The sequence below is a fragment of the Cyclopterus lumpus genome, chromosome 14 (assembly GCF_009769545.1).
Source record: "Cyclopterus lumpus isolate fCycLum1 chromosome 14, fCycLum1.pri, whole genome shotgun sequence".
NCBI classification, from domain to species: Eukaryota; Metazoa; Chordata; class Actinopteri; order Perciformes; family Cyclopteridae; genus Cyclopterus; species Cyclopterus lumpus.
This window is the reverse complement of record NC_046979.1, coordinates 8,370,939-8,394,653: the sequence shown is the minus strand read 5'-3', so window position 1 is coordinate 8,394,653 and position 23,715 is coordinate 8,370,939. Positions and strand designations below refer to the sequence as shown.

The following is a 23,715-nucleotide window of genomic DNA, read 5'->3' as shown; positions in this document are numbered from 1 at the left end:
TGAACACACACAAAGATAAACATGCGAGACGCACGCTTGCCTGAAGAAAATCTTTTGGATTGTTTTAGCAAACTATTATCAACAAGACACTTCATTGAAAATTCTTTGTTTAAAAAGGCGTATTGCTTTAGGTTGTGTTCACTTGTGTGTGCCAAAGGTATGACTAGGGGTACCGCCTTCTGGGATTAACAGATGAATACCATAAAAGAAATAATAAAGGATAAAGAATTTAGCCTGAATATACAATATTCATTCGACCAAGCAATTAGGATAAATCATCCTCATACAGGCAACCTTCAGCACACACAGCCTCATTAGTCAGGTCCATCCCATTCTGATAAAGCCCACTCAAATGCATGTGCACAGCCTCACTCTGCACATGGGAGCACTCCAACGCACTCACACGCGTCATCAAATGTTTTTTTAAATTATTTTATGACTTTCTATGTAACAGCAGCACACAAATTATATAAATAAACACACATCAACAGATGCACACACAACACACACACACACCGGTAATATGAATAAAGGCTCAAAGGAGAAATGGGAAATAAGTGAGATAATGAAAAGGTGAGTTGAGTTGACGGAGGAAGGTTGAAGTTGAGGAGGGTCCAGGAGGGAGAAGGAGGCAGGGGAGGAAGAGGAGGAGTGTAGGAAGAGAAGCCCCAGGGGGCTGAGCATGAGAGGACAAACATCCTCCATATTCTCTCCTCAGGTTCAAATCATCTGAGCACCCCCATGTGTCTGTGAGATGTAATTACATCTATAAAAAGACCACATGCCAACCACTGAATGAATAGCTGACCAGAGCAATAGCTGTAACTAGTTACATGAAGACTTCTTTCACTGGTGTCCAATGCCACGAGGCTTCCATTGACTTCCTGTAACAAACCCTGAAGCCATAACTATGTAACTCTTTCCTGGTTTGCTTGGGTCTTTTCCAGAAAGTGTTTTCCCCTCTAGTTGTAGGGATGATCCATACTTTGAACATGTTTCACATTAAATCACACACTCACTGACCTGTCCACAGCCTCCACATCGAAACAGAACCTCTTTTCTATCGAGTCCGTCTTCCTCCTGGTGCAAGACTTGAGCGTGAAGCTCTCCTCTTCTCCCTGACACGAGAGAAAAAAAGGCATTAGTATCATTTTGAGGCATGCATAACCTATAACTGCAGAATAACCACACCGTAGATGACATTTAGATGATGATGGATGTGTTCTTGGACAAGACAGAAACATGTAAAACCCGAGGCAAGTTTTTAGAGTGGAGTACGTTTTGGAATAATTGGACTCACTCTACCTCCACTAATGTTGGAGAACAAGTGAAGCAGCAGACAACTTTCTAACTTGCCTTACTTCCAAATGTGAAGATCGTTGAGATGATTTTTGACAAAAGGAATCAATCCAAATGATGTTAGCATCGTCTCATCACGGAGATTGAACTCTATCACGTGCTGTTCATGAGACATTTACTTCTTTAGCTTCGACAGCACCCAAAAAGCCAAACGCTCAGGTCTGACGTCATCATGTTGACTCTATGATCTATATGTCTTAGTGGGTGGGAGCTGAAAGTCTTTCCGTGATCCAACGTTTCTACTTTTCCTCCCGCTGGCAAACTGCTCCGTGAGAACCCTCAGAAAACAGGCCTGAACCTGCATCAGCGTTGTATGTAGGTGGAGAGAGTGATATCAGATAGCACTTAGAAAAAAATAGTTGGAGACGTGCCGCTTACTAAAAAAAACATCTATGGCAACGTTGCACTCTCAAATGTTGTGGCTGCTGTCGTGGGAGAAATTGTTGTAGCTCTCTTCTAAAACTGATATTTCCCTTTATGACTTGCAGGCTGCTGCAAAACAGCACCGTGCATCAGAAACCCTCCTCGTATATTTATGTGTTTATTCTGCTACACGTTGTCTATTTGCGTATGTAGATTTCTCCTAAATTCAACCAAAACTATCATTAAATTATGCTAACAATGATTTGCATATTTAAAAATACAACATTTTAGAAAATCTGAAGAAAGAAAAACCTGTGACTCGAATATGTCGACAAAATAAAATAAGAATCTTGAAGCTGGAGTTCAGATTTCTCTTCTGGATATTTATTCTTATTAGGGCATATATATATATATATATATATATATATAATTAAAAAAAACAATTCCCTTAATGCAAGTAATCAACTTGCAAATATTTGAACAATTTTCTGCTTGGTAAACTTCCAAAAACGTGTGAGACTGGAGAGCAGCCCACTGGGATGGACTGGGTGACAGTGTGATCAGACAGCATGATGATAGGCTGTAGTAACACATGCATGGGGGTGGCTCAGCATGCGGATCCTTTGCATATAGAATTAGATAAATAAATAATAAATAGCCTGGATGTGACAATGTAACCATGTATATTTAAATGCCAAAGATACTCACCGTTTTCCCTCCTGATTTAGGGTCAAACAGAACCATGGTGACCCTCTTGGGCTCACGATGGTAAGTACAGTAGTACTTCACCCAGGTAGATACGAATGAGCCTGAGGAAGAGAGAGAAGGAAATGGTGACCGGTGAAGAGAGGGAAGGTAAAACCACAAGAGAGGAGAAACAGGTGATGTCAAACGGTCAAAAAAACAAACAAAAAAAACAGAGACAGGAGGGGGAGATGGGGTGAAATCAAAAAAGAGGCCGGAAAAAGAAGGAGTCTTAGTCATGCCTGCGTTAGTGCTAGATAGGTTTCCATGGTAACGGCACGTGGTCATAGCTGCTGTCACGTCTCCAACAAATCAGACTTTCCTTCGTCAGCCATAGGTTCATTATGGTGTGTTTGTCCTACGGCTCTGACAGAGAGCGTGTGTAGGTGTGTGTGTGTGTGTGCGTGTGCCAAACAACACAGCCCAACATGCACGTACTGCGCCTACACACCTATCCACTCACACACTCATTCATGTCTTCATGATGCTGCAACACTGTAAATTGCTGCTGAATTGTTCCCTCATTGTAAGATGTGACATGTCCACACCCACGCGCACAGACACACACACACACACACACACGTGTGCCGGTACGTACGCTTCTCCTGCACAAACAGGTATCCCTCCATGGTGTGCTGGCTGACACTCTTGTGTTCGTGTGGATTCTCCTTCATCTTCCTCATCAAGATCTCCACCTCCGACCGCGTGCTCTCAAAGCGGTTCCTCGTCTGTCAACACAAGACCAGAGGAACACACGCCTTAGGCCTTGCATTGTGTGGCCTGATCCTGAGTCAGCTTAACGTGCAACAACAGTGTCACTACATAAATGTAATGAATGCTCATTGCTACAATCCCTGAATATCACATCTCTTTGTTTCTTTGCTTCCTTGTTTGTAGTGAGGTTTTTGAAAGTTCTTTTCGGTCTCAATTGCAATTTCAGATGGCGGAGTAACTGTTTGACCTTTGAACTCCTGTCAGCCTGCAGCCTTTTCACATTTGGAGGGTTATTTTCTCTGAGACATAAAATGTTTCCTCATTTTCGATGGCCTTTTGAGTTTCAACATTACTACTTTTTTTTTTAGTTTATATTTCTACAGACAGATTACTTTTTTTGTATATTTACGTGCATTGCTGAAGATTATGGTGTGACCTTCTGCTTTGTGTGTGTGTGTGTGTGTGTGTCTCCTTACATTCTGTATGCTGATGGTGAGATCAGTCTTGAAGTGGTTGAAGTCCTTTGCCAGCTCGTAGCCGTGGTGATAGTAGGTGAAGAGGCCTTGAAGGAACGCCAACAGCTGAGGGAATAAAAAACAGCAGCGAAAAGGAGAGAGAATAAGTAAGGGCACAAAGGTAGATGAGGACAAAGTGATTGACTGAAACAGACAAAGTGGACAGACGTGTTTTATCTTGCAGATTCATGTAAGAGGTGAGGTGAATGTGCAGCTATATATTTACTAACAAACAATTACCGATTGTGAAATACAGTGTTGCCATGCGAGTAAGAACAAATTGAATATTCTAAAAGACAGAACATAAATCTCTGTGGTGTGTGTGCAACAAATTGACAATATTGTCTTTGCAACTACCACTGTCGTACAGCTTTGATTGTAGATCATTTCTCAAAATCCCCCCCAGGCTTGATTAGTTGGGTGTGCGCCAATGTTGACTTAACAACCACAACCCTCTCCCGACTCCCGAATGAATGAATGAGAATCTGTAGGCCACATGTGTTTTGTTATTAGTCATTTATTATTTTCATTTTAATTAGATCTTACATTCAATAATGTGTGCTTTGCATTCGCTGGCCTCTATTGAGTTTGGCAGGAATGTTTATGGCTGTGGCATATGGCAGTGTTTTGTGTTGTGATGAACATTCGGTAGGAGAGGGCGCATGTAGTTGATTGTGTCACAAATGTCTGTTACTGCACAGACACGACACGTTATATTTCATTTATTTATTCATTCATATTACAGGGGAAATTCAGTTTACTGTAGTTAAATTAGGTTAGCACCCCAAATTGCTTGTGCTTGGGACAAGCTTGGACACAAACGTTAAGGGTTCATAGAGGGTCAGGCCTGATGTTAGCTATTTACTCAAGTGCCCTGGAGCAAGGCAGCAAAGCCTCCAAACTGCAGTTTGTCAACAACAGAGGACTGTGGGTGTAGTGAGCAGCTGCGGGGTGCGGACAAAGCGATTACATACCACTGCTGAAAAAGAACATGGGTGTGCAACAACTTTTGGGGAAATGATTATTTTCGTTTTTTTTAAAAAAAAATTTTGAAACAGGCAGTCTTACGGGCTCCACAAAGTCAAACATCTTCCTCTCTTGGACCTCCTGCACCTTGAAGACGTACTCCAGAGAGACCTCGTAGAAATGCTGCCGTACGTTATCGACCTGGTTGTCCGCCTACAAAAGAGGAAGGATATTAGGAAGAGTGACATTCATGAAGAAACATGAGAAAAGTCACAGATCAAGCGTGAGAAAGAAGACCGATATAGACGACAGACACCATCTTACCTCGTGCAGATGGGACTCCTTCTTTCTTGCTGAAAGGCTAAGGTGTTTCTCCAGCACTGCACAATACTTCTCCGTCTCTTTGTCGTACTTTTTTCTGGCTTCCTATAACAGATACAACGAAGAATCTATTTATATTTGTGCGACAGAGAACTCAAATGATGCACATCTTCTCTACTTCTTCGTCATATCATGTGGTCACTGCAAGTAATCTGATCGGTGACTAATATCTGCAATGGACAAGAGCCCTTGTGCAGATGGGAAAGAAATGTTCGAGCTGCAAGATAAAAACTACACTGAATGTGAATTTCTTTTAGCGTTCACATATCTTCCATCTTCTGGAGAGTCCAATATGAGACTGTTCCTCCAGGGAGCACAGCTGCTTCTTAAACAACGGACTGCTTCATCAGAGCTGAAATCACTGACGTTACAGAAGGACCGTTGGATGGATAGCAAACCAGGGACCGATAGAGCAGGGTGTGTATTTCCTGAGACTGCTGGGCGGGGGAGAAAAATCGAAAAATGTCCAAGAGGATCAAGAAAAATATGAAGGAAAAACCACGCGCCAGTTGTTCCTATCCGGACCATGGTCTTCTGCTCATGTTAGGATCAGTACACTTGAATCTAATTCAATCCACTTGAAGGGGGAGATACGGCTATTAGTAAAGGGAGTCATGGAGGGAAACGAGAGGAGACACATTCTTGGTTGAACATCGATGTAAACTTAATATTTGGGTTTTTAATGGCCTGTTGGTGAACAAATCATTCTGTAAAAAGACGGGAAATTGTGGTTAAAGGTTTTCAGCTGTTAATCGACATTCTATTCTTACACTTTATTCAGTTGATCGATGAATAGAAAATATCCCCCGACGCTATCATCGAAGTTACATTTACACAACGTGTATCACCAGTGAGACGAACCTCTGTTGACAATATATATTGTATTTTCATCTTAAATTTGACTGATGCCAGGGTTAAGGAATATAATGACATACCGTAGTGCATACGAGATGATTGAGGCCAAAATGCAACACTGACAATGAATGAATGAGAATCTGTAGGCCACATGTGTTTTGTTATTAGTCATTTATTATTTTCATTTTAATTAGATCTTACATTCAATAATGTGTGCTTTGCATTCGCTGGCCTCTATTGAGTTTGGCAGGAATGTTTTTTTGCTATAATCAAGAATCTACTGTTGTGCATAATTCAAAATTAGACATTTGACTATTGCCTCAATGATTTTTCGCTGCGGTTAATGAGGATACATGTAATACAATTTCCATCTAATATACACAGTATATGGCTGTGGCATATGGCAGTGTTTTGTGTTGTGATGAACATTCGGTAGGAGAGGGCGCATGTAGTTGAAAATATCCCCCGACGCTATCATCGAAGTTACATTTACACAACGTGCATCACCAGTGAGACGAACCTCTGTTGACAATATATATTGTATTTTCATCTTAAATTTGACTGATGCCAGGGTTAAGGAATATAATGACATACCGTAGTGCATACGAGATGATTGAGGCCAAAATGCAACACTGACAATTTTTTTTTTTTTTGCATTAATGTGATGAATTTCCTTCATCTGTCATGTACTTCATTTCCATGACTTGCCAGGTGTCCAGTCTGGTTATTTGTGTTTGAGTGATAATGTCAGAACCATTCATGCTGCCATGTCAGCTCCTGGTGCAGTCACATGATGCAGGTTTTATTGCCAAGAGCAGCTTCAATAACAAGAGGAGTCCTAAGTGTCAGAGGAGGAGCAGACAGGAGCAGCTGCAGAATGCATCATGGATGATGAGCGCTCCTCCAACAACAAGGCCTCCGTTTTAAGTCTGCTTCTTTGACTCCTTCATATTCACTGTGGAAATCATGGCCGCCATGACTGCTGCTGCCACCCTCTCCCTCATTACGGGTTTCATGACACAATTTGGACTATGAACACAACAGGGAGATTGATTAACTGACCTCCTTTGTGAAATTAACCCCACAAATTAAATTTAAATACAAATCACACAACCAGAATAAATGTCATGTTTTTCCAGAAATCGTTTATTTATTTTTTTCAAACCAAATCTCTGGTAAAAAGAAGTTAGAGGCATTTAAATTAGTTTAAGTTACTTCCCTTCTCACCCAGCAGGTGGCAATATCTTCCCAATTTGATGCTAACTGATAATTTTCTTTTTTGGCCCCAGGAGAGCAAACTATTAGTTTTGATACAGGCTTATGCCTAGCCACCAGATAAACTCCTCACAGCTAAAATGAACATTTACGCCACTGCTGCGTCATGTTAACAATAAGAGGTCCCACTGACACATCAAAATACAGTACAGTACCAACACTTGGCATGGAACTTCTGTAAACATTCACTTTATTGGTATATATATTTTTCTTTATAGTTTACCAAAGTCCAGTAACAGAAAAAATAATTGTAATAAATATTGTACCTGCATGGGGCTGAAATATTCTGATCCCACCCAGTTAGCAAACTGTGACCATGTCAACCTAAACAAGTCCACAGAAGCTTTGCAGACACACCAATTTGTCCACACCAAGATGGACAACTCAGATTATCCTCCTATATTCTAACTTGGCTTAATCAGTGGAAAGCAAAAATTCTCGTAATATTAATCATTCAGTTTGCTCCTATATGCGAGTTAACCTCAGCAAATCTTAACGACCAGACCCAAATCACAACACTTAGTCACACACTCTGTAGCAGCAATATCTCTATTGTTGTTGCAGGACTGCTTTATTTATTTATTTATACACAAACAGGGGCCTTGCTTTACCGGCTCTAGGGTGCCAGCCTCATGTTACTTTTAAAAGTAGTGTTTTGCCAGTTATGCTGGCAGTGGCTGTCGAAGGAGTGAATTACTTTCTTGAGACTTTGTTTCTGCTCCATCTTCATTTGTGTGAATACCACAGTGAATAGACCTGAGATTAGTTTGAAACGAGCAGTTTAAAACATGATTCTATTCTTTATTTCACTGTAATTCTCTAAAAACTCCTCTTGTGTCAAAACGAGGTGGACCTGTGCCGGGCGAAGATGCTTTCAGTTCAGTTCTTTTAGGGCTAAACTGGGATTAGTACATCGCTCATGGCGACCTAACTGTACAGATTATGCGTTCACTTCTTAATCTGACCACCACAATACACAATCAAACAATGGCCTGCATTAAGGGGATGGATAAGCAGAGTATTCACTGCTAACATGAATCGGAGGACCCCCCCGGGGCTACCCATCCAGGACTCATGGTTCACGCTCAGGGGGAGTGCAACACTATCGGCTGTGAGGAGATTTGAACATTGAAACATGGCATATTTAAAACATGGGGCAAGGGATTACTTGTGTGGTACTTTTCCTTTAACCCTGAGAAAGTTGTGGAATTTGTTTGTGAGTGCAATAAATTGTGATTAAAATGTCAAATAAATGTAATATGTAGACTTTATTACTTTATTTCATGTTCAATGTTTCCATAGCCTCCTGTCTTTTGAGTCAAGGTCCAAAACGATTTACACACACTAAGTCTAAGACAACACCGGCCACACCATGATGGAGCCCTGCTGGCATATGACACCCTCTGTGATTTATGGCAGGATTATGTATTCCTCTAATCTCCTATCCAGGTCATGCAGTGATGGTTCAGTCCTTGATTCGTGGATAATCATGGGAGGAGGGAGACCCTGAGACAAGCAGGAACAATTGCGTATTCTGTATTTACACTACAGCTTTTTATTACAAGCCTGTGGGCACTTTCTCTCATTCTTGGTACAAGGCCAATGTGCGGCTGCGCTGACGATGGTGAACTTCACAATAAAGACTAAGTCTTGTAAAGTGTCTTTTACACTTACAAATATATGGAAACAGTGCCAGGATACATTTTGCCATTACCAATCTCCAACATATGCTGAAAAAGTGTATTTTGTCTAGTTAGTATTCATTATTTAATTCAGTTTGTATCCATTCATGATCACTCAATGAATCACTGAATGATTATAAAAAAAGACTGTACGTATCCTGCATGATAAATGTGACTACAAACTTTAAGGGTTATTGACTGAGATACAGTATATAGATACAATTATTTGAAAATAAGATACACTTTAGTAATGTTTAACAAGTGCTGGTGATGTGGAGGTAATGTAGAGGTGCCAATGTTGCTGAGGCTGCACATTTTTCACTCCATCAAATTGTCAAAGGTCGCACATAAAAATGACCACCTTTCAGTGTGTGGAGATCTTTAGTCATCAATATAAAAGGAGTTCCAAAATCTACAACTGTATTCTTATCATCTTTATATTTCGAGTGGCTGCTGTGCTGCTCGTGCCCCTCTAAGGAATGCAGAAGCACTCAAAGGATTTTATTAATTTACTGATGTACGTTTCAATACTGATGTAGTCCTGTGGCCGTGCACTAGCGCCTCCTCACCTTGGCTGCGCTGATCTGTTCTTTCCTGAACCTCTCCAGAGGCATAATCAGCACATCGTTGGCATTTTCGATCTGCACACACACACACACACACACACATATAATAGTGTATTACAGATTAGATTACAATGGTCACTAATCATTTTCAGTGACTAATTAGATCAAATGACAAACTGAAACCATCATAGACCTCTGAATTTAGAGTTTCAACACACAAACCAAAGCCTATTTGTGAATAGAAGAAAAAACTAAACTCTAGTTTCTTTCTTAGTTTACAGGATTCTTAAAAAAAAAAAAAAGATCTGTTCTGATTAGATCTGACTAATATAGTACTGAAAACCATTACATGCAAATGACAGAACCCGTTCCCTCTCATCAACCAGCACAGTGTCTCAGACAATGTGTTGGGTCACTCACCATACGTGTCCTCTCGTCCTCCAGGTTCTGTAGGACGGTTGAAAACTCCTGAAGAGACTTGGCTAGGGACCGACGTGTAGGTGGACAGAGCGAGACGGGAAAGAAAAGAGACGACGTTCATCAGAGAAACAAGTACAGGCAAAAAGTTTGAACAGAGCTGGCACAATGTGGCCGGGATGAAGCCCTCAGACCTCACACAAAGGTGTTTAAACTCATGACACGGCAAAGTAATTAACGGGAAATGAAACAGCATTTTACATGGTTAGTTTCACAGATCAGTGCCCTTTTCCCCGAACGCTGGCAAACGAGGACTGGCTACGTTGTTTTGGGTCAGAGTTTCCACTTAAATTGCTTCGGTCCCTGTCCAACACTTAAAAACACACACCCACACCCACACACACACACACACACACACACACAGTTCCTCTGACGTACACATACATACTGAGCACGTGCAGAAGGTGCACAGGCATGTACAAATCACACGAATATAAAGTGAAGCCCAAGTTGAATTATATTAACACGCACTTACACTCTTACACTCTTAAATACTAGACTTTAAGTGATTTGGTTCTTGGAAGTCAGAGCCAACAAAAAGGGAGCAGATCTCCAAGACTATGCAAGGAATGCTTTGGAAAAACAGCGCAATCCTTTAATAACGCTCACAAAATGCAGTCCACCCTTTCAGTAAGCTCAATCACACAGTCTTAATCAATCACATGGAACAGTAAAAATGTGATACTGAGAGAATAACAATAACATATAGACCCAGTAAAACTAACATAGGCTGTTTTTAAGGGTATTTTTTCTTTTCTTTAACAAAAAGGAACGCTGTGGATATATTTGGAGTAAAATCATCACTGTATCGGAGAGAAGAAACAAGTTTTGACATGAGTGCGACTCTGAATATCCCTGAAACAACAGAGCTGTGGTGCAGCCCATGAGCAGCAAGCTGTTCAGGAGAGATAGCTCGGGTTAGTTAAACAACAGTAGTGGGCGGGTCAGGCCAGTGAGGAGCTGCAGCCTGCACCGACAGAGCCGGGCAGCATGGGAGGGTGTGGTGACTGCTGCATGCTGCCTGGTCAGTGACAGAAAGAGGTGAAAGAGCACTGCAAGGCCCGGGTGAGTTCATGGGATAAAGAATCGGATTGCCACGTACTGTTGACCATTATTACGCCAATTTGACACAATATTTGTATGGGTCAGCGTGATGCTTTTAACACTGGTTGGAGGGGGGGGGGGAGGAGTTATCATCAGACAAAAGCATCACATAATGACAACAGACAAAGTGAAGAGTACGAATTAGGTTTCAAGTTCTGCATTTTGTTGTAATTATGCTGTAAAAAAAAAAAAAAAAAGTAAATTAAATAATACTATTTAGATAAAACAAAATTGTATTTAGTTTGTTTGAATGTTTATTAGTTAAATGTTATTTCTTTTTTTAAATAAAAAATATTAATTTAGGCACTCAAGTCAGAAATGGCCTGCAAGTTAAAATCACTGTTTGATTTTCTCAATTAGCAGATGAATTCCACTTGAAGCTTTCATAGTAAAAAACAATAATCAGATTCAGATCATTCTAGACCGATTGTTAGGGCCTTTTATAAATAAGCATTGCTGTTCTTTAAATCACTGCTGATGTGACTGATCCATTTCAACAACTAGACATGACAAAGCACTGTTTACCTTCTTGGCTCTCCTCTGGGCATATATTGGATTTCATATCAGGAAGCTCACCTATGCATATCTCATCATCTGTCTCGGCGTCTCCAATACACTGGAATTTAAACTCGTTGAGAGAGTCCGCAAACTTCCTCTTGGCTGTCGACAGACCTGAGAGAAAGGAGAGAGAGAAGAAGAAGAAGAAGTTAGGTTGACTGATGTTTTAACATTTCACCATATAAAGCATTGCATTCTTAAATTGTATTCCTGGTTTAAAACCATGCAATACACCCATGAAAGAGAAAACCACTCTCTTGTCCTTTTTTTTTTTTTTCTTCTTTCTTTCTTATTATGCAGTTTCTGAAAGTGAGAGAGAGTGGAAAGAGACTAAATGCAGACAGGTGGCTACAGTGAGTGGATCTCCAGTGGTGTTAGTGATGAAGGTTGACAGATCCTACATTTGTGTGGAGGTTTTTTTGTGTATGTGCATGCCGAGAAGTGTAAAAAGTTAAACTGAAGCCACATCAGCCAAGTGTGGCTGGGAAAAGGCCTCGTACGGATGGATGCCTTTCAAATAATACATGAGGCGCTAAGAGCTCCTCGGAGACAGACACTCACAGCGAGTTTTATTTCCCGTCCATTGAAACTCAAGGCAGGGTCATCTTCACAACAATATTTCCTGTTGCCGCTCCTAACTTTCTCAGAAACGGCATACATTGATGACCAACTCTATTGATTTGTTGGCAAATGTTTCTTTTACTTTTATGGTCAAAGAAGAATGAAAAAAAGAAAAAAAACAGTGTGATGTCAACCCCACACCCCAGCAGGGATCTCCCTCTTTTCCAGAGAAAGGAAAACAGAAACTATACAAAACGTGCACAAGCAAATGTGTATGCAGAGGAGTCTCGTAAACTACTGACGGAACCTAAAATTATGCAAAGAAATAAAGAAGAGAGGGCAAGAAGAGAGGATAGATCAAGAGTCTCATGTAAAGACAGATGGGAGTCAGGGAAAGGGCAGAGAGTGTCGAGGGAGAAGACAGACAGGGTGTAATTGACCAAGTTCATGTTAGTACCACCCTATGCAAATACCTGCCTGCGTCTGTGTGTGTGTGCGTGTGCGTGTGTGTGTGTTTTTGGAAAGATCTGCTGCAGCTTGCCAGTTGCTGAAATGAAACACAGACCAAGGAGCTTCTCCAGGTGCTGCCAGAAACACACACACACACACACGCACACACACACGCACACACCCTTGAGATAGGTTCAGTAAAACACAGTCACAGTGGCTCTGTAGCATTGAAATAAGTAAAGTATGACCAAACTGAGACCACATTCTGACTTTGCAGGATAAACTGTGGTTTTAGGTTTAGCGTCCAGTCCACTAAAGAAAAATAAATACTTTTCCAGAAGTATTCCAACATACTGTACACAGTCACAATCCATGCAGAATTAGTAGTTGAGAGATACAAACAAAAAGAGTTGTGCTGTGTGATCAAATTCCACTATTATATATTTTTGATTTAAGAATGCCTTGTTGGCAGTTAAAGAAGGAGATTTCACTAATGCCAATTGGTTTCATTGTTATTGTGTAACTAAGTGTCATATTTAATAAATCAATAATACAAATAGCATAAATCTCCTGTTTGATTATTTTACTTAAAACCTAATCTCAAAACAGGTTTGAAATCTGACACAGGCTACAGTAGTGAACATGAATGTTGAATTATAATAAATTGTCCCCCAATGCTGAGCAAATGAAAAGGTGTTTATGTATCAGGCAGCGTGGCGCCTCTGTTTTTAAAAGCATGGTATGGCGTTCTCCTTGAAGCACATGGCGAAGTCATCTGTGAGATACGAGCAGCGACCTCGACAGCCCGGTGAAAGATCGGGACGTTACTGAACCATATGTCTTAATAATTCATTGCGATTGTTATCATGCTGGGAAAAAATATTAAGGGGAAGGTATAGGAACAACAGTTAAGTGATAATCAACCCAAAATCCTTTTAAAGTATGATTGTTACACTTGAAAGGATACAGTTAGTAGTTATCTTCAGGTTTTCATGAACAAAATCAGCCACCTTACATACGTAGTTTTGTACATTGAGGATGAAACAATATTACATTACAATACTAACAGCGATCACACACACACACTTCTCGGCTGCGTGGCCACTGAGCTACACAAAGCGATACATCTTTCCACACCGTCCTCCTTTCTCCTGCTCCTCTGTGCTCCATTTGTTTTTGGCCTCCTTCTCCCTTCCCTCTCTCGCCTGCCACCGACAGCTCCTCTCAGCACCTTGTGGGTGAAACGTTAATTTCTCAACTCCGGCTGCTTCCACACTCCACGTGCTCTCCTACATAAACATCAAAACCAGCCACCGAGCCGAGAGGAGGGAGACGGAGGGGCATTTAAAAAAGCACAGCCTCAGATACACTTTCACTTGGGATGTGCTCTGCCAACCAGCAGCAGGTCTCACATGCACATCCTGTTTCTAGTAGAAACCACGACAGGCACCGTTTGGCAGCAGTTTTAACTGACTTTGTGACACCCACAATTTTGTCAGGCATCTTTTATATGCTCCTCGTTATGCACTTATTGAGACATTTATCTGGAAGACTCTTTTATTACAGCCTTTTTCAGATTTTTAGGATCAATTTACTGCCAATCAAGCTAGCATAAGCTATTGCATTGTTTTCCACTGTTATTATTTGGTTTCTTCTCGACATGAAGCCCAATCTGTACTTTTGTGAAGCCAGTTTCCTCTGGTTTATGGGATCCTAACATTAAATGTGATGCCCAATTCAGTTTTTGCAGTTTTGCAATGGCTTCCAGTAAAAACCTTCAACATTTATTGGAACTTTGTTTAGTTTAGCTATCAGCATAGCTGTGCACTTCTATGCATAATGAGGGCTGTGGCTGTTTCCAGCAATGCCTTTGGAGGAGCCATAGAGAGTCGATACGAACCTCTGGTGACGTTTTTCGGTTGGTTAACACTTTCATTAAATATGTGTTGATGTTCTCTGATCTATTGAGATCTGTTGTGACAACGAACCCTGTATGAAGCACTTCTGATAACACGCATGTCTGGAGACCTTAACCTTTAAAAAAGGAACACATTTCCACAAATGCCACCAAGACCTGAGATAAAAATACATGAAATTAGCTGCCTCTAATTTCTTCAGGGAAAAAAAAAAAATCATAATTGAAGCTTGAGGAGTTCAAAACTGTTATGGAATATAAACAAACACGTTAGTATATTTGTTTTAGTGAAACCAGAATCGTGTGCCATGAAAACTTCCTTATAGTTTTACATGTTAACAGTTTAGATGTGCTAAAAAGTGCTTTTTCTGTTTCTTCAAATACGGAACTTCAATTGCATATCTTAACGCCTCTCAAAATAGGAATGAGAGAGGTTTCAACTATATCCATCCATCCATCCATCCATTATCACTCGCTTATCCGGGGTCGGGTCGCAGTGGCAGCAGGTTCAGCAGGCCGACCCAGGCTTCCCTCTCACCCGCAACACTTTCCAGCTCATTCTGGGGGATCCCGAGGCGTTCCAAGGCCAGCCGGGAGATATAATCCCTCCAGCGTGTCCTCGGTCTTCCCCGGGGCCTCCTACCAGTTGGACGTGCCCGGAAAACCTCTAATGGGAGGCGTCCAGGAGGCATCCTAACTAGATGCCCGAACCACCTCAGCTGACTCCTTTCGACACGAAGGAGCAGCGACTCGACTCCAAGCTCCCCCCTGATGTCCGAGCTCCTTACCCTATCTCTAAGGCTGAGCCCGGCCACCCTACGGAGGAAGCTCATTTCGGCCACTTGTATCCGAGATCTCGTTCTTTCGGTCACGACCCAGAGTTCGTGACCATAGGTGAGGGTTGGAACGTAGACCAACCAGTAAATGGAGAGCTTTGCCTTCCGGCTCAGCTCCCTCTTCACCAAGACGGACCGGTACAGCGCCTGTTTTACTGCTGCAGCCGCACCGATCCGCCTGTCGATCTCCCGCTCCACCTTACCCTCACTCGTGAACAAGACCCCGAGATACTTGAACTCCTTCGCTTGGGGTAGGCAGTTTGTCCCCACCTGGAGGGAGCAATCCGCCGGTTTCCGGCAGAGCACCATGGCCTCAGATTTGGAGGTGCTAACTCTCATCCCTGCCGCTTTGCACTCGGCTGCAAAACGACCCAGTGAATGCTGGAGGTCACGGTCCGAGGATGCAAACAGAACCACATCATCCGCAAACAGCAGAGAGGCGATCCCGACTCCCGAACCGGATCCTCTCCGCCTCCTGGCTGCGCCTAGATATCCTGTCCGTGAAGGTCACGAACAGGACCGGTGATAAAGGGCAGCCCTGGCGGAGGCCAACACCCACCGGGAACGTGTCTGACTTACTACCGAGGAGACGAACACAGCTCCTACTGCAGGCATACAGAGACCGGATGGCCCGTGCCAACGGGTCCGGCACCCCATACTCCCGCAGCACCCCCACAAAACCCCCCGAGGGACCCGGTCGAAAGCCTTCTGAGAGATAAAACGTGTTTTTTAAGTTCATTAAGATCAAAATATATAAGTTCATTTTTTAAGTTCCGAGCCGAGAGGAGGGAGACGGAGGGGCATTTTTTAAGAGGGGATAAGGCTTGCAGAATCAGTAACTTCTTTTAAATCACTTCTTAAAACCCATTTTCATAGAACTGTTTTTAAGTGATGTCGTCCTTTTATCCAGTTCTTTGGTTCCCCTATTTTATTTTATATTTGTCTATTCCATTATTGTGTTCATTGCCTATATGGCATGGTCTCCTTTGCCTCCTGTATTTCTGAAATGTTTACTTGTATTGACGTTATGTTTTGCCTTGCTTCTATGTAGAGCACTTTGTAAACCCTGTGTTTAAAGGTGCTATATAAATAAAAGTTATTATTAGTATTAGTATTATTAAATTAAGCACATGACCTCACCTGAAAAAAGGAAGGCCTGGATTTTGTGTCATAGTTGACTAGTTTTCCTTAATCAAAGAAAGGTCTTTAATTTAGCATCAAGCTCAAACCTGTATTTAAACTGCCAGAAATGTAACCTCAAGCAGAGCATTGCAATATTATGAAGACATTTTATTAGATTCTGGCTGGGGGAGTATCCCCTAACCTCTAATCCTAAATTATGGCAACGGCACATTATTAGGTCAGAGCATTATGTGTTTCATGGGATTGAAACAGTAAAGCACTCGCCACCGTTTATACACCAGTAAAATGAGCATCCAAAAGGTTTACATTGCTTATTAAAAGTCATTAGGAGTTACAGTTGATTTCTATTTTAGGTGAAGAGTCATGCATCTGGGAGAAGTGAGTTCTGTTCAGTATTGTGAATATTATAGTGACTTTAGAGTCGGTTTAATAATCATCTGGCTCAACGAAACCCTGAAATACTCTGATGTAAAAGAATTTAATGGTTGTTTAATTGTGACTTCTAAAAAGTGAGCCAACTTTGTCTCAAATGCTTGAAAAATAAAAAGTCCACCCCGAGGAGCCCACCTTGATTTTTATCATTTGTGATCTATGACAAAAAATGAAAACTATATAGTAATGTATACATTGTGCATGTATTTGTGTTCGTGGAGGATGTTTCACTCTCCACTTTGGCAAACGACGTGGTGAGCTAATGTGAGAGGTTCTTCTGGCTCGTACTTGCAGATACATCATGCACGTCATATCGCTCCCCGTAGCTATGTTCTCGATAGATGCTGGCAACAGCCGCACACTCGGACACACGCGCAAACACGCATAAGTTCATACATCTGTACACACACACACACACTCTCAAAACAGGGCTCTCAGCTCACTCAGACTATGTTTCTAAATCAAAAGCACATTGTTGGCCAATTCAATGTGTAAGATCTTGCCAACACAAATGAATTACTGCAAAACAAAGAAAGCATTACATGCCACAGCAAGTACACATCCAGAGAAGCTTTTGGGTAACGGCGACTTACAGCACTGATGCCTTACCTTGTATGGTACTGTAGCTATTCCATTGCAGTGATTCACAAGTTCCAGGCCCAGGTTAAAAGATAACTAACAATGCTATATACACTACATCAAAAAGCATATTGAGGACCGGGTGAACCGCCATACTATATCTGATGTGTGCATTGGAATGACACTACATCTACAGCTGCCATCCGTGTTTCAGTGGTAAAGGGTTAGTTTGTCCAAATTAGCAAAAAGAAAGAAAAAAAAACCTTCATACGGCACATAGTTATAATTATGGCTAGATACCATAAGGGAAAGGGAAGACCTGTTAATAAAGTACCGAACCAGTGCCTATAAAAGGGGCATTTTAAGCCTTTATTAAAGACAGTGGTAGAAAGATGACAGGAAATAAGGACACAGAGGGTCAAGGTCGATGTCTTCATGTCATATGGCCGTCCTGACATTAGCAATTTTTGTCCAATTCTACACAATTTAGACTACACATATACAATAATTCACGTGCAAAGTCCACGTACATAAACCACAAGACTGTGCCTCCTGCTACAGCAGCATTCCATCATTGCTGCGTATAGGTCTGTTGTCAAAGTGATAAAAATCAACCATTGGGTTGAAAATATTTGAAATGTCTTGAATATGCAATATCAGATATGCAGCTGAATGGAGATTTAAAAAAAAAAAGCCACATTGTTGGAGTTTCCCAGATGCAAGATGCATGGATGATGCGTCCATTTGTCCATGTCCAGGCAGGAAGGACAGCTGAGGTCAGTGAGTTTTAAAAATAAGTGGCCCTGTTGACACCAGCCTCTCTGTCCTCTTCCCCTCTTCTTTCACACTTGTACGACAGAATCTCCCCCCCCCCCCCCATTCTTGTCCCCTTTCACTCCCTCCTGAGCACATGACAAAGCCCAGTGGAGACGCAAACAAACAAACACACTGAATGAAAACGGTGCTAAAAGAAGCCGTTGTAACCACTAACTGTCGTTACAGTCAAACCGGTTTAGAAGAAGTAACAGAAGTGATGGCACGGTTGCAACAATAACATCAAAGTTATGTCATGAAGTGGTTTGAGGAAAAGAAAAAGAAAACTCAGGCACCACAATCATCTACAACCCACTGAACAGTGACGTCTGCATGGTCAGCTGGGACATGGAGATACGGGTGCTTTGATACAGACATGTTTTAAATAGTGATTTGTACTTCTGGTCACTCCTGACTGGAGCATCAAACAGATCGTTCTTAAGGAGGTTAAGGTACATGAAACTCACATGCTCTGTCTGCAACAATGACATTTGAAGGACAGTGGTGTGAATGCTACTGGAATGTGGCATCCTGCTCACAGCGGGGGGGGTGGGGGGGGGGACACACACACACACAGCACTGTAAACTGCACAAAAGGAATCTGTAATGAGCCACAACCATGCAACAGTACTGTACAAGGGCTGCTATGTGTGTTAACGCACACATACACAGTCAAAAGAATGGGCCTGTGTGATATCAACAGGATATCCAGCAGTAGCCTGAACTCCTCAGCTTTGTCCCACAAGCATGCGAATAGAAACTCTATTCATCAAGTGTGTGTGACACACACACACACACACACACACACACACACACACACGGAGAGCCATTTGTGAAAAACAGGTATATATTCATACTACACCGTGCTAGGCACAAGTAATGCCATCCAGCTATAATGTATAGAGTTTTTACTTTGTTTTGGTCTTAAAAAAGGGATAAACTGCACAGTGTACATATTGCTTTGTGGTGGCTATCATTCCAGGACCAGCAAAAGAATATGATGTGAGAATTTAATTTACATTGACATGTGGCTGCAGAGTAGACTAGCTTAATATTTTTACTGAGTTGATAAAGATGTAACATTTCTTAGCACGGTGCCAGCTCCAGTGTGTTTCATGTTAGTTGAGTTCCAGCCTTGTGCGTGAGAAGAATTTATAATGAAGTGTCGTTACTGCCCAAAAATGCTTATCATCTGCTTATTATATGCAAAACAACTATGTCCTTTGTACTTAATGGAATATTTAAAGCTGCACTAAATGAACAAAAAAGTGAACCCTTGTGTTTAAAAAATAAGCCAAAAGACGTTACATTCTTAATGCCATGTTTATTACATATTGTAGGTTGGCTTTTCTTCTCAATTTAATAGTCATATAAAGAAACTGAGTTCTGTATTCTCATCCTGTAAAAGATATTTGGATCTACAGTTGGGGCTGTCACAATATCCAATTCTAACATGGCCAAGATAATTCCTGCTTATGGTACCGTCTCAATAATCATTATTATAATTATCTAAAGTCTAATATCTGTATTAGACGAGAATTTTAAAGAAACTGGTAAAGGTTAGCCATTGTTCACATTCACACACTTTTCTAGTCTCATATGCAGTAAAATGGAGAGGAGGAGAACAAGGCTGCAACAGCAGGCGGAGGACACATCCCATAAAGGAAAGTTGGATTTTATTGGATTTTAACCCTTCACCTCTACGAGTAAAATCCTATGAAACTGACCCAAATATTTGAAAGCTAACGACCTCACCCTTGGCCAAACCCTCTTGTTTTCTGTATCTGTGCATGATGTATGTAAATATGAGCGAGAGAGAGAGACAGAAAGAGACAGAGAGACAGAGAGAGAGAGAGAGAGACAGAAAGAGACAGAAAGAGAGAGAGAGAGAGACAGACAGATAGACACCATGTCCTGTCATGCCACAGCCTGAAGGACAGTGAGTGACACACACACACACATCTTTTATTGTGTCCCAAGAAACACAACTGTACTTTCGTTCAATGTAATTATTTATGTCATATTATTATCATCCATATGAATTGTATATTTTTTGTGTTGCTATGTCTCGTGCTTTGGCTATATTGTTGTTGCAACATTCATGCCAATAAAGCCTATTGAATTGAATTGGCAGAAAGAGACAGAGAGAGAGACAGAAAGAGACAGAGAGAGACAGAGACAGAGACAGAGACAGAGAGACAGAGAGAGACAGAAAGAGACAGAGAGAGAGACAGAAAGAGACAGAGAGAGACAGAAAGAGACAGAGACAGAAAGAGACAAAGAGACAGAGAGACAGAGACAGAAAGAGACAGAGAGAGAGAGACAGAAAGAGACAAAGAGACAGAGAGAGAGAGACAGAAAGAGACATAGAGAGAGACAGAAAGAGACAGAAAGAGACAGAGACAGAAAGAGACAAAGAGACAGAGAGACAGAGACAGAAAGAGACAAAGAGACAGAGAGAGAGAGACAGAAAGAGACAAAGAGACAAAGAGACAGAGAGACAGAGACAGAGAGAGAGACAGAAAGAGACAGAGAGAGATACAGAAAGAGACAGAGAGAGAGACAGAAAGAGACAGAGAGAGACAGAAAGAGACAGAGACAGAAATAGACAGAGAGACAGAGAGAGAGAGACAGAAAGAGACAAAGAGAGAAAGAGACAAAGAGACAGAGAGAGAGAGACAGAAAGAGACAGAGAGAGAGAGACAGAAAGAGACAAAGAGACAGAGAGACAGAGAGAGAGAGACATACACAGAAAGAGAGGAGCTGATAACGGAAAGGTCAATACTGTCAACTCAAATATCATCACTTTGGCATCTTGATTGCTTTATTCTAAAACATATACACTCTAAATGAAAGTTTGTGAGTTTGAATCTAATGTAATAATAATATAAAACCAAGATTGCCCAATTCAATTCAATTCAGTTTATTTTGTATAGCCCAATATCACAAATTACAAATTTGCCTCAGAGGGCTTTACAATCTGTACACATACGACATCCCTGTCCCAGGACCTCACATCACAATGCAAGCGAACATTGTCAAACAGCATGCATGAATCTGACAGAACATGTCTGGGCTTTCCCTTTTCCACAAGGTCAGTCTGTCATTGAGCTGAAAGGAAGCACGGCAACAACAAGCCCCAGAAACAGGGAAAGTGTGAAAAAAGGAAGTGGAGATGGCTTCTTTGAGGCGTTGCCATGGTGAGTGCAGTATGAGGGGGGAAGTAGAGGTCAGAGGTCACCCATCGTATGTCCACTCTACTCAGTCAAGTTTATGGGAAGCAGACTGGGCTGGTCCACATTGACGCACAACATACCGGCTCATCGCTCTGCTTGTGCCCCCAGTGGAGAATATACGGGTGATTAAGATCAAATTTGGCCATGAAAGCAGATCCTGTTACAGATCCAAATTTCAGGTCCATTACCAACCTGTAATACGATCCAACAACACAGCTGGAGAACAGTAGAAAAAAGGCTGACCGCTGTCCAGTAACATTATGTCTATACAATCTAATACCGTGGCATGCAGTCGTTGCAGGCTGTGTAAAGTGAGTTAATGCTGAGAGGTTAAAGGTGGATTACTAAAAGGAAATTCGGCCTCTTCAGTCATTTGAATATCGTGGGTTGAATGGTGTTCATTTTATGGTTGATTAGAAAAAAAAGCGTTTTCCAACAAACAAGAAAGTCCAATTTCAGATGTTTTGTCCAAGAAATCATATCCAAGACCGTTGCGACTCTTGTGTTAGTTTGAGTTGGATGCGAACAGCGATAACGTCACTTGGGTGAAAGAAAAGAGTGCGAGATTGGCAAAGAAATGGGGAGGAAAAAGGAGCGGAAAAACTGCTCAGTTCTATTTTATCTCATCACCTTCCAAAGGCAAAGCTGGCTGCCTGTACAGTCGATATGTCATCAGGACAAGCTGCTGCCAAGATGCCCGAGACAACTCCAGGCTGTGGCGAACACACAAACATCCCTGTGCGCATGCAGGAGACACATGCATTTTGTAACACCCTGTTAGTTCAGTGTTAATTACTCATTCCTTTCACCTGCCCTCAGCCACTCCTCTGCCTCCCTGATTGCTCATGCTCTACACCTGTGGTTTCCCCCCATACATATATATATATATATATATATATATATATATATATATATATATATATATACATACACACACATACACATATACATATACATATATATATATATATACACATACACATATACATATATACATATATATACACATATACATATACATATACACATATATATATACATATATATATACATATATATATATATATATATACATACATACATACATACATACATACATACATACACACACACACACACACTCCCATTCTTTCCCTTGTCCCCTGCCAGATTGTTGTCGTTTAGTCCTGTCGTTTGTTCTTGTAGTAATTCCTGTTGTTTATCTCTTCTACCTGAGTTCTATGTTCGACCTTTTTGTCTCACTCACTCCTGCCTATTTCCTATTTCCTCTGCGCCTGAGTTTTGCCCCACCACACCCTGTGACACATATATGAATGTGAGGGCACACACATACAGCACCTAGGGTTATATTAGCTGTTATTTTCTTACTGCCAATACTGCATGTCATATTATAGTTATGTCGAAAATGTCTGATGGCACTAGAAGAAAAGTCCAGGAATTACCTACAATTTACCAGCGTCTTTGAGTATCATGAAAAGCGCTATATAAATTCAATGCATTATTATTATTATTATTATTATAATAATAATAATAATAATATACATAAAATGCCATTTTAGCCATCCAGAACTGACACAGCCACGCTGTGTCGAGTAGTGAATGCTGGTCAAAAGGGAAGCACTCCATGGCAGCACTGCCTGAAACATGATGGAGGAATCTTTGCCAATAAAACTGCTAAATGCAGTGCTGAAACAGTCACTTATTATACAATCGATCAATCAGAAATCTGTTTAAATGTTGATTGATGATTCTTAAAGTGTTGGTTTTTTTTAGCCAACGAACACATTTTGGACTGACAATGAGATTACATTACATTACATTACATGTCATTTAGCTGATGCTTTTATCCAATGCGACTTACAATCATGTTGAGATGAATTGACTAAATACAAGTTCTTCTATTTTTAGATTCAGAAAAGCAAAGGTAACATAGTGGAGATCCTTTCCATACTCCTAATGTGTACAGTTTGTAAATCTAATGGAAGGTTCGGGGTGATTTTAGACACATATTACACACTTATTGGCCACATAGCTCCACTTCCTATCACATGCATGGTGGTGCTCATGAACTTGTGCTCCAATCCGAAACATACTCTGTCTCCTCCACTGTAGCAGTTTCAGAAGACACAATGTTAAAAGACACACGCACATCTGTGTGCACACACATGCGCGCGCACACACACACAGTTTC

The 23,715-nt window shown here is 41.2% G+C and overlaps 1 protein-coding gene across 3 annotated transcripts in view; it reads right to left on the bottom strand.

Moving 5' to 3' along the window:
• LOC117742263 (rho GTPase-activating protein 26-like) overlaps nt 1-23,715 on the bottom strand; it is an 80,068-nt gene that overhangs the window by 29,944 nt on the left and 26,409 nt on the right. For 2 of the 3 annotated variants that reach the window (XM_034549369.1, XM_034549371.1), the window contains exons 3-11: nt 11,527-11,673; nt 9,841-9,902; nt 9,424-9,495; nt 4,986-5,087; nt 4,764-4,874; nt 3,657-3,761; nt 3,065-3,194; nt 2,431-2,531; nt 1,024-1,118 (exon numbers count right to left, since the gene is read on the bottom strand). In XM_034549369.1, coding sequence (XP_034405260.1) covers nt 1,024-1,118; nt 2,431-2,531; nt 3,065-3,194; nt 3,657-3,761; nt 4,764-4,874; nt 4,986-5,087; nt 9,424-9,495; nt 9,841-9,902; nt 11,527-11,673 — 925 coding nt within the window. The remainder of the gene's footprint in view (nt 1-1,023; nt 1,119-2,430; nt 2,532-3,064; nt 3,195-3,656; nt 3,762-4,763; nt 4,875-4,985; nt 5,088-9,423; nt 9,496-9,840; nt 9,903-11,526; nt 11,674-23,715) is intronic. The other variant, XM_034549372.1, reaches the window with a different exon arrangement.